Source organism: Apaloderma vittatum, unplaced genomic scaffold, assembly GCF_000703405.1.
Source record: "Apaloderma vittatum isolate BGI_N311 unplaced genomic scaffold, ASM70340v1 scaffold22396, whole genome shotgun sequence".
In the NCBI taxonomy this organism is placed as follows: domain Eukaryota; kingdom Metazoa; phylum Chordata; class Aves; order Trogoniformes; family Trogonidae; genus Apaloderma; species Apaloderma vittatum.
In genome coordinates, this window is record NW_009723636.1 from 9,906 (window position 1) to 21,653 (window position 11,748).

General features: G+C 39.9%; 1 protein-coding gene across 1 annotated transcript in view; it reads left to right on the top strand.

Annotated features, from left to right (window-relative positions):
• Window positions 1-7,063, top strand: part of LOC104276042 (CLIP-associating protein 1-like) — a gene marked incomplete at its 5' end in the record, with an annotated part of 14,969 nt that extends 7,906 nt beyond the window's left edge. Inside the window, 5 exons of the mRNA XM_009872203.1 lie at window positions 1,657-1,760; window positions 4,757-4,848; window positions 5,193-5,268; window positions 6,709-6,806; window positions 6,988-7,063. Coding sequence (XP_009870505.1) covers window positions 1,657-1,760; window positions 4,757-4,848; window positions 5,193-5,268; window positions 6,709-6,806; window positions 6,988-7,063 — 446 coding nt within the window. The remainder of the gene's footprint in view (window positions 1-1,656; window positions 1,761-4,756; window positions 4,849-5,192; window positions 5,269-6,708; window positions 6,807-6,987) is intronic.
• Window positions 7,064-11,748: the final 4,685 nt, after the last annotated feature.

Sequence of the window (11,748 nt, forward strand, 5' to 3'; positions counted from 1 at the left end):
GGGGGGGGGGGGGGTGGGGGCGGGAGTCAAGCTTGCAAATATTTGGGGCCTCTAACATCTCCCACAGCAGGTTGTCCCTCTGTCATTGCTCTGCAAGTGACAAAGACCTGTTTGTTCTGTGGCTTCGCATGCTGAAATCTGCAGGCAGTGTCATAGCTTGGTTTTATCTCAGTGACCTCATCTCTGTTCAGCTGCTTCTCGGAGCTGCTCTCTGTGCTTGCCTTCCCGATTTGAGCGGAGCCCTGCTATCTGCAGCTCCCTCGACTGCCTAGGCTGGCTAATTAGTCACAAAGGAGCTGTGTTCCCCCAGGACTGGGGCTTGTTGTGTTTCGCTCTGCTGGCACAGCTTCTCTGCTGTTGTGTTTTGTTTCCGTCGTTGTAAAGCCAGAGTTCATGTAGCAGACCTCACCAGTCAGATGTGGGACAGGTAAAAGGGCAGTTTAGAAGTCTGAAAAAAGTTCATGATAAGTGCTCTTGGGAGGAAAAATGCAATCAGTAAGTGTGTGGCTGATGGGAAGTTTACAACAGGGGTCAGTTGTGTGCTCCCCCCCAAATGACTTCTTCAGTTCTGGGTGTTTCTTCTGTGTTTACAAAATGGAGGAAAACCACCCAAACGAACCAACAAACCAAAAGTACCTCTCAAAAAACCAAACCAAAAATCCCACGTCCCACACCAGCAAAACAACACCAAAAACCCAACTCCCCAAACCCCCAAAGCTTCTTTTCATACTGCAAAATCAAAGTAGCTGTAATAACTTACTCAGTGGAGAAAGGAAAGATGAGAAATGCAAACACTTGAGAAAAGTAGCTAAAGGTGTCAGTGGAATATTCAGAGCCAGTAGAATTAAATATTCAAATTAGGACAATTAGAAAGATACAGCACGAGGGAAAATTCTTATTTCAGCAGTAAAAATCATGATACAGAAGTGTCTGCTCTTTAATATAGGAACAGAGGACTGAGGAGACCTCATGAGTTACTGATTCTGTTCCCTTTTGTTTGCTGACAAATCTGGGGTTTAGTTAATTACTATAAAATCATTAAGTACCATTCAAATTACTTATCTCTCTTTCAAAATTTGGGCAATACAGTTATTTCTTCTGTGAGAATAGGAAAATGAATTTTGTAGCAGTCAGCAACTGAGAGGTGTCACAGAACAAGGATAAAATACTTTCAGGTCTCCAGAGACATAACATCAAGTGCAGCATAAAATCATCTTATCTCCTATCTTTTTCTCCTAGAATGTGAACAAACCTCCAAAAGACTCTAGGTAAATGTTATGTTAGTTTAATAGTTTGGAATAAATGATATGGTAATTGCAAACTTAGCCCCAGCTTACCTAGAGTGCAGGAGCAGAAGAGTGGGCTGGGCAGGTATTATGGTCTGTGTTGAGTTCCACCTAGATTATGTGACTTGACATGCTGCTTGAAGATTAAATTGAAGTAATTTACACTGGTTTTAAGATGAGGAGCTTTCTCTTCTTTTAACCTGTTGAAAGATACTTTTTTTTTTTTTTTATTTCAGTCCAATGTGTTTGTCATGGTCTTTCAAGATAATCAGAAATACATTTGAGACTTGAAAATACTTGACCACTTAATCAGCTTTTTGTTGGGTATTTAATAATTTTTCTTCCTTTTTTTTTCTTCCCTCCCCTGTAGTTCTTCTGCCTTTGATAGATCGTATGGGAGATGCCAAAGACCAAGTTCGAGAGCAAGCACAGAATCTTATATTGAAATTGATGGATGAAGCAGCGCCACCCATGGTATGGTTACTTAATGTAGATTCGGATGTAGGTCTCCAGTGAGCTTATGACTTATGCATGAGCTTGACTTGGAATCTGTCACAATGTTATGGTGACTGTTAATAGTGCAAATTTTAAGTATATTCTTAATAAATTGGCACTGATGCATCATTCAGCTCGATGAAATTCTGGCACAGCGCAATTTTGCTGGTTTTGCATATCGTGGCTAAATTCTGAGTATATGTTTTAGTGTCAAGTGGCGGGACTTTGTTAATTAACGCACGTTTGAAGCACCCTCCTGGATTTGAGTTGGCATAATGGGAATAAATATAGTTAGCTGCGAATTTATTTTGCTTTTTTTTACTCCTGCTTGAACACATAAGAGTAGTCCTACAGCTGAGATGGTGTGTTCTGACTTAGAAATGTATGACAGATGTGCTGGGTGAACCTTGGATAAACTGAGGTGGGGATAAGTTGCCCTCTGACTTGTAGTTTTAGGTTGAAATTTAAGCAAACCTTTTTACAGTTTTTTTTATCATTATGGGGCTTCCAAGTGCTAAATCTCATGTTATTACTATGCTGTGAGTCTGAAAAATGTCGGATCTTCCAACAGGATTATATTGTTTGAGCAGTGATGCTGTTTGGATCCCCGAGGACCCTGATTGTCAGTAGGAACCTACTGAGGATTTTATTTGTTCAGAAAATCTGTTTCTGAGTTCTAAATGCAGAAGTTGATAGGGAACATCTTTTTGTGATTGAAAATTAAGTTATTTTGCATGCTAGTTCCTGGCTTTGTTTATTTGTAGACGTGGGTTTGAATGTTAATGTGCAGGGAATCAGATTTTGCAGAGTTGATCTGAAATGAGAAGATTTTTCTCAGTCGCTTTGTTTGCCTGATAAGAAGATCAGGTAGCATGTTAAGCAACTGTAGAAATGGCCTTATCTCCCTTCCAACATGGGGCATTTTCTCACTTGATTCGGTCGCAGATGTGACTGGGATTTTAGGTATCTAAGTACCTAAAGAGAAGATACGGCTTTTCTGGGGCCTCCAACCAGTTTTGGTTTTCTGCTCTCAGGGCAGCTTATGTAGCATTAAAAACTTGGATTAAAAGCATCGGTCATTCTCACAGCAGGGACTCAAACAGAGGAGTCTTTCCTGCGCCTCCAGCACTGAAACACAGAGTTTTAGGCTCCCTTGGCCACAGAAAAACATCCCTTTGGAGTAGCTGGGTGGAATAACTTTTTGGGGATAAGTTCTGGAAGTTTCTTTCTGATGAACCTATCTATTCTAGTGTGCTGGTGAATTTTATTTCATGTGTCCTGTTGTCAATTCCCTTTTCTTGCTTCAGATGTGTTTGAGTTGGCTGGTCGATTGTTTTGTGGTTTGTTTTTTGTTTTTTTGGTTGTTTGTGACTGAGAACTAGATGTAGCTGCTTATGGGCAGGAAAGCATAAAACCAGGGGTACAGGTGGTATGAATATATCAGTGGGACAAAGGGAGGTTGACACTAACTGTTGCTAGCAAGTTGTGAGAGTTGAAATCTCTAAGCAACAATTTGAATTTCTCTACATAGAAGAATCCAGTTCTTAAAGTTGACTTAGTGAAAGACTAAACTTCTCTTGAGTCTGCTTTGTTCGTTTCGGTACTTTTCCCCCTCTACCTGTATTTTTGTACACCTAGCAAGGAGGGCAACTTTTCCCATGTTTGTCTGGGACAGTAGGTTAATTGGAAGCCTGTTTGCTTCTATGAGATCCTGTTCTTTTATTGTTACACTGTGTAGTCTTGGCAAGCCATATCCTGCTTGTCTAAGGTTTGTTTTCTCTAAATGTAATGAAGTATAAAACAAACAAGCAAACGAGAAACTGCAGATGGAATGAAATAATCAAGCAAGCCTCTAATTGGAAAATTTCATGTCTGCTGCATGTTACATCTTTAATAAAGGCAGCTCTTAATGCTGCCTTTGATCAATAGCTGTTTGCAAGGGTGTGGGTTTGTTTTGGTTTGTTTTGGGTTTTTTTGTGTTTTTTTTGTTGTTTTTGTTGTTGTTGTTTTTTGGGGTTTGTTTTTTTTTTTTTGAAAGTGCTAATACATTTGAGCAGATGGGTATGGAATCTGTTGTGATTGCACCTTTTTTGGGGAAGGGGGGTGGGAAGGTGGGTGGTGCCCCGGCTGCAAAATGTGCTCTTGCCAGTGTGCAGCCATCTCCAGGCAACGCTCCCCGCGGATGCCAGCTGGGGGGGCTGTCATGGCAGCACTGCGGCTGGGGGGGTCTGCGCATCTGCTCCGGAATACAGCTGGGAATCCCCAGGCTTGTAAGTTTCATTTTTAAATTTTTTTTAATTTATTTTATTTTTTTTCACACCATACTGTACAAGCTAGAGAAGTGGAATGATGAAACTGAGGGAGAGAGACTTAAAGGCAGGCATGCAAGAAGGTAGAACAAGGGTTTAGCAAGCTGGAGAGTCCCGTGCTACGGGAAGCAGTGTCGGCACAAAAGGACAGATGAAAGCAGAGCATGAATGGAGGGAAGGAGTTAGGACAAATGAGCAAGAAAGAAATGGCAAATGAAGAAGTGAATTTAAAGTGAAAGTAGGGGAGAAGTGGACAGCAGGAGTGTGGATGAGGATGAGAGGAAATTTTAGCAGGGAAACAATATGAAGCGAAAACACTATAGCAACTTCTGCTCAAGTCAATTTGTAATGTTAATGTTTGTGTGTGCTGACTCAACAGTTTTGTATACCTTTTGTATACCTTTCACACAATATTGCGTAGTGACTAGATTTCTGAAGAATGTTTTGTAGAATTTTTAAATACCTTTTTTTTTTTTGCGTAGGAATAATCCGTGTTCCACACTGCATTTTATAACTTAATTTTTTCCAAGAAGTACCTTTACTTTTCCAGGGGACCCGTCCATTGGTTTTTTTGTGCAACTGCAATGAATGTAACTATAAAATATGGATTGAATTACGTTGTGTTGTGCTCCTGGTAATCAAAGACAATTATTTCTGTTTTTATAGTACGTTTGGGAACGCCTTGCTGTTGGCTTTAAACACAAGAATTACCGATCCCGAGAAGGAGTGTGTTTGTGTCTTATTGCTACCTTAAACACGTAAGCTTTCTGTTTCTATGGAGACCTAATGGTTCTATTTGTTTTCTGAACGTACCTTTTCTTTGAAACTAATAATTTAGGAAGTCTGGGTCAACTAAATTAGTAAACGGGGAAAATTAAACAACTTGTGAACTTTCTGGAAGACTATATAGCTTTTTTTTTTTTCTTATTCAAAAGTAGAGAGGAGACTAGTGAGGGAGAGATGGAGCTTGATTGATGTAAGTTTGTATTTTAGCAATGCTAAGCTAAAAGTTCACTTCTGTCTAAAGTGTTTTCTGTAAAAAACAAAAAACCAAACCCCACAACCAGAAAATGACAAATCTTTATTACTTTTTTTTTTGTAGTTATGGTGCACAATCATTAAGCCTCAGCAAGTTGGTACCGCATTTGTGTACAGCATTTGGTGACTCCAATAGTCAGGTAAGGGTTTCGTTACTTAACGGTGCTTCAACGATTATACTTTGACGGAGGAATGAAAACAAAATCAACTTAGGCATTTAACAAAAGACAGTAGTCTTGCTCGTATACAGATTGTTATTTTCTACCCTGAGAAACAGTAAACCCGTTTTCTTCTTAATCAGTCCATCCACTGAAAGATGAAAGTAAGAGTTAGAAAGGCAGCAGTGTTTCTGGGTCCTTAAGTTTTGTCTTCAGAGGTTGAAACTAGTCTCTACTGAAAATAGTTGTTTCCAGAAGGAGCCCCTGCATGAGACCTGTAAGTCTGCCAAATTTGATGAAGATAACGTTATCATGTGTAATAATTTCCTAAATGGAATCCAAATGGCATTTGAACACATACAAGGACTGTAGCTCAAATCAGTTAATTGGGCAAAAACATCTGCAGTGAAAATCAAGATGTAATTCATAATGGTGACATCTGAACTTCAGAAAACCTTCAAGTGGAAATAGATAAGAGCTCTCTTGGTTTATCTGAAGTTCCATCTGAGAGGGGAAACTAAGAACGCAATAAGGAGGAAGGTAGCATTGGTAGAAGACAGGCAAATAAACGGGATAGGTCTTTATTCTTTCTGCATACAGCAAAGTCTTCGTTTACTCTGTATAGTGTAGCATTGTTCTGTTCTAGGGAAAATCTGTTAAGTTTTGTTTGTCAATTGTTAATAAAGATGTAGTTTGTATCTTGATAGAGATTTAGTTTAGATATTTAGAGATTTAGTTTAGATAGAGTTTAGTTTGAACTATTACAAAGAACAATACTAAAGTCATTCCAGTAATTCTTTATGAAGGATAATGGTATTTACTAGCATGTATTTTCGGCAGTTTTTATTGTGATGATTGTGATCTAAAAATTTTTAGAGAGGCACTCCGTCTCCTTGCTTTAACTCCCCTTCCCCCATCCCTTATCTTGTCTTATTCCCTTGCTTGTGTTTATGTGGTGCCGTATAATTCTATTGAAGGAAGTCAAGAAAACACTGATTCTTTTGGCCCACACCCATGGACAGTGAGGTCCTTTTTTTTCGGAAGGACCTCACTGCATGTAGCAACAGATAAAGGCAAGATTAAGCATTAGGACTAACTTTTGCAAGTATTGCCTACTATCATGGAGTCTTAAATAAAGCACTTCTTTTTCCAAAAGTACTCTTTTGTCAATCCCAGAAATTCCCTCTAGAGCTCTTATTTCTAGGATTTTTTAATTCACCATCTGGAGATACTCTAACTTGGAGCAAATACCATCTTGAAATAACAGTTGTATTTCCTTTCCCTTCCATCCTCACTGTTTCAGCTGGTTTGTGAAGGGAGTTCAGGCGCACGTCGGTAGAAACTGGGAGATTAGTGGGTTGTCAGCAAATGTTGTGTTGGTTTCTGCAACCCTGAAATTAACCATTTAAACTATATTCACAGGTGAGAGACAGTGCCATACTAGCCATCGTAGAGGTTTATAGACACGTGGGTGAGAAAGTACGAATAGATCTCACGAAGAGAGGAATTCCTCCTGGAAGGTGAGTTGACTGGGTTGATTTTGTAATCCTGAACCATGCTGTGTTATTTTTCTTTATCAGAACTTTTAACTCACTAAAAACTTTGTTGAAAAATTATTGCTATTTTAATTTAATCTCTAAGTTTTGTTTTCATTGTGACGTTACCAGTGTTCCTGACCTTTTTTTGTGCTTATCTTCTCAGAAGAGGCATACGAGTGTTTGATGAAAAGCAGCCTTATGTTCGCCAGTTAAAATCCCCTGACTTTAAGAGAAACTGAGAGCTGGGCAGTAGTAGTAAAATGTTTCAAAATTAAGAAAATGTTCCGAGTGCAGTGAGGAAATAATTAGAAAGTACTTGAATATATAAATCTTGTTCCTTAATTGAGAATTGCCATTTAGCCTCAATGTGGAATAGTCTCAACTGAAGCCCTTAAATGGGTATTTTCCATGTTTTGTGCACGTGTGAGACAGAACATGTGTGTATGTATTGGTGTGAGTGTGCAGCAAAGGCGTGGCAAATCAACAAGTTGGTACTTTAAGAGTTCTCTTCCTTTGCTTCTTGCGGCTTACATTGGATTAGTCCTTTCCACCGTTGATGTTTGTGTATGGGCTACAGTTGGACGAGAGAGAGGTGCTTTTCAGAATAACTGCTTTCCAATTCTGAGGTTGCAATTCTGGGCTTCAGTGAGAAAGGAATAACTAGGAGTGTTCACTGATTTAATTGTTACAGATGCCATCACGGGGCACTGGATGTTTCTTGCAAAAGGTGCCAAGAGATTTTGAAAAGGCGTACTTCATGGCTCCATTCTCCTTCTGAAAAGCAATTCCAGTCTCTAAAGACTGATCTCCATTGTGTGTAGTTTATGTGAAATAGAAGTAGCCATTGTGTTGTTGGTACCTTGGTAAGGATTTGTTTCATTAAGAAAGCTAAACAGGGTTTGAAAATAGTAGTTGGTAGGAAAGACTGTTTATACAATAAAACTTTTCAAATTCCTTTTGAGCGTGGTGCTGACAACAATGACCAACACCGAGGTCGTGGGTTCGATTCCCGCTCGGTCCCCATGTGTTGCCTGGCCTAGTTGAGAGGTGGCGTCCCTGCCCATGACAGGGAGGTTGGACTAGATGATCTCTGAGGTCCCTTCCAGCCCATGCCATTCTATGATTCTATGAAAACCAACTTATACTTTTTATTATGTGTTAACCCATTACCAGTTACAATACCACTTTGCTCTGAGTCTTCATCTCACTTCTTGATTTTGATAACGCTGAATGTATATACTACATGGTGCCAGAGAGAATGCTGGGATGGATACTGTGCCTTATCAGACCCTTCTAAAAAACTGTTAGGCCTAGTTTTTGATGTTAGTTTGTAGCGTATCAAAATATCATCGGATAATGGTGTTGAATTTATTGTTTCATGTTCTGGGTGGAGTTGAAGTTGTTTGGACAAAAGCTTTACCCTGCCTGTGGAAATGGGAAGTTGTACACATTCCCTTCTGTTGAATGGGTGTCACAAGTTTAGACTATTAAGAGATAATATGGTTACCACAGAAGGTTAAGCCATGTTTTTACTCCAATTCCAGACATTGTATTTTGCAGCAGATAATTGGAAATTGCCAGAGAAGATTCTTTTTGCAGTAAGATAGGGTCTTGAACATCTTTTGAAGCACAGTAAGAGCAAAAGAGTGCAGCTAACAGCTTTTTGTTTGTGTTGTGAATGTTGGGTCTGACCATAAGTTTAAGTCCAGTGCTCATCCTGTGACACAAACTGAGTAAACCTTGGGATCCAAACAGGATTGAACACCATAGGAGCTTTGTATCCTCAGGGCAATCAGCAGCTTCTAATTTAGTTATAGTAGGTGCCAAATTGTTACTTCTGTTGTCTGAATCAGCTGAATACAAATTTCCCCCTGATCTGAGAGCAAGCATAGTTGTGTCATTTGCATTTACATAAAGAAGTGAGGCTCTACTTGGTGCATGTTAAACGGGTTGTGGGTGCTGAATCTCAACAGTCTTGCACCTGACAGTCAAGGCTAGTGTAAAATAATGCATGAGCTGAGTCTGTGCTGTGTCCTCTGCAGTCGTTTTCAGACTGGGATGAAGGGGACAGTGAGGATTTGCTTGAGTGGAGCTCCTGGCCTCTGTCCTGTCCATTGCTGACAGAAAACCGGGTTCCTGTAGTCTCCTTTTACTCCTACACACAAGTGACAAGCTGGTTGACAAAGCTCAGGGAGGATAGATTAGCTCTACAGTAGCTGTTCCTTCAGAGGCAGACCTAATTTTGAGACGTTTCTTCCCCAGTGCCTGTCAGAAGTTTTCCCTTTGCTGAGATGCATTAAAATTTTCATGCTGTTACACAGGAGCTATGATCTGCGGGGGAAAAAACCCACACCTTTGATGTAGAGCATCATTGTTGTTTTGAGGGGAATCTGTATTCATATTTGTGTGTCTGGGTAGGTTTTAAGGGTTTTAAGTATTACAGATAATCTGTAGTTCAGACATGGCTGCCTTCAGTTGTTGAGTTCAGCCTTAAAGAACTGCACTGCAGCTCCTTCACTGTATGACAGTGCATTGAAAATGGTGTGCAAACAAAAATATCACCAGAAAAACCCTGTTACTTCAGTATTTGGTGTGCATATGATTCAATAGAAAGTAGGCTTTTGCTTAGTTTACATAACAAATGACACGCTAGAGATCTCTGTGTTGCTGCTTGAATGTATTCTGCCTGAGAGCGCTGAAAATAAGAGCTCATGACTGCTGAAAGGACAGCAGGAAAGTTAATCAAGCATTGTTTGAAGAAACTGTTCAACTTCCTTAAATATTCAAATGGTGTATACATGTTGAGTCTATATAAAGCCAAATGTACTTAGTAACTTAATAATAGTAGCCTTAAAAGGCTTTGTAATTGCAGCTGTTAGGTTTGCCTTTGTGGAAAATACTGGAGGTTTTCTAGAAAAGGTTATTGGACCTGTTCTAGTATAGGTAGACAATAACAGAAGATTGGGTCTTACTTTTGTAGTTCAACTCTACTTGTTACTACCGCGTTTTTCTTGGGTGCATTTTTATTCTTTACAGAGTTAAATTTGTGAGGTTTTTATCGATAAAATCAGTGAGTTCCTCTTTGTTTGTTATTGTTCAACTCAGAAATCTCGGAATAATATTGTGCTTTTTGCCTGAAGCACATTCCTTCTTCAGAAAAATTCATATCAAGTCAGTGGTTGGAAATTTGGATGTTGTTTTCCCTTTTGTTCAAGTTGCTGCCAAGTAGGTTTGACATTCTTTGGTATCGAGCCTGGAAGTATTAGTGTTAATACAACTGTGAATACTGGAAGTGGATGTTATATTGTCATGTGAGCCAAGAATAGTGAACAGTTTTTGTTCTGTATGGACCAAAATGTATTTTTTACAGTATGGAATTTGTGTGACTGATGTACTCTGAATGGAAATAGTGTATGTGGCTCTGGATAGCAGTTACTTAGTCTGAGTGTTGAAAGCATTTTAAGCTCTTTCAGGAAGTTGACAACTTTTCCCACTGTTACTTCAGAAACATAAAAGTGTAAAACCCTAGTTATTTGTTTATTTGTTATGTCTATGTCCACAACCTCACATCCTGAAATGTTATGAAACATTTTGCAGCGTGCATTTCTGAATAACAAGTCTTATGTGGTATGCATGTTCTACTCAACTGTCTAGTTAATGTTGTAGATGAGGTCCATCCCTGTGTCCAGATGTGAACACATGTCTGTGCAATAAATTTCTTTTCTTTTTTTTTTGGAAGGGAAAAGTATGGGGAAATAAGTGCAGGGTTCCATATGGCCCATGAAGAACAGCCTAGTTAGCACCCTTTCTTCTTTATCATTCCGCTGTTGACAGGAGAGTGGTGTACTTTTGCCTCTTCATTATAAGGTCGTACTTTTAGGGTATCCCCTTCTGCTTGTCATGAAAATGGTTGAACTGTGTCAAGCATGGTTGTAAGTGACAGCTTTCCAGCCTGGAACCGTAGTGCCTGTCCTTTGCTAGCATCTGCATTTCCATGTGGGTGCACATCAGCTCAGGCTATGTCTCAGAAGGGTATGTATTCCTCTCATTGAGCATAATCGCTGTAGTACATTAATCCTTTGATAGAGACCCATCACCTGCCTTGGGAGAGGGTTTTAGTGGGCTGCCAGGAGCCCTCGTGTAATATGCTGCAACCTCATACATTTATTCATTCAGTGGGACAGCAGCAATCCTCTAGCTTGTGCAGAAGTGGCCTGCTGGCCTGCACGTGTGTTTTTCATCAGGGAGGATTTTTCCTTCCATATGTGAAGTTATCTGTGCTTTTTTGGAGAAAATAAATAATATTTCTAGTCACCAATGACGCAGCATTTCCACTGACTGAGGAGTGCACTGATTGATTATGCACATCATATCCAGACTTGAGCTCTCGGATGGGAGATGAAGGAGTAATAACGCTGCTCTTCTCAAAGCCCATTCCTCCATTGATGATGGTGGTGAAACTGGTCCTCACCCATCTATGTAAACCTTGGGATTCCTTTTTTGGCCAGGCTGTCTTTTGCTAGGAGCTGAACTCCGGGAAACGTTCTGAAATGGATTGTGGTTGTGATAATTTTAGAGCCCTTAGGCTGTGCTGCCTCACTGTCTGTGGCTGTGTGAAGGAATATGAGAAGATGGTACTGTGAAGAGCTGGGTGGCAGGAGAAGGAGGAAAGAACTTGTTGTGAGAGTCTTCGCAAAGTAGTAATTTTGCTACCTGTAAGCTGTACTAAAGTTGAATCTATGGTAGTGTTTGACCATTTAGTCAGCTGTGTTTTACTGGATTTTTTTTCTCTTGTAATCATGACAAAATGCTGTAGTGTGGCCGGCCTCTGGTCATAAAACAAAACTGCTTTGAAAGCTTTAGGAGTGGCAGTACTGTGTTGTTCTCCAGCCTGCACCACTGACTCCGTAGCATCCAGTGCTGA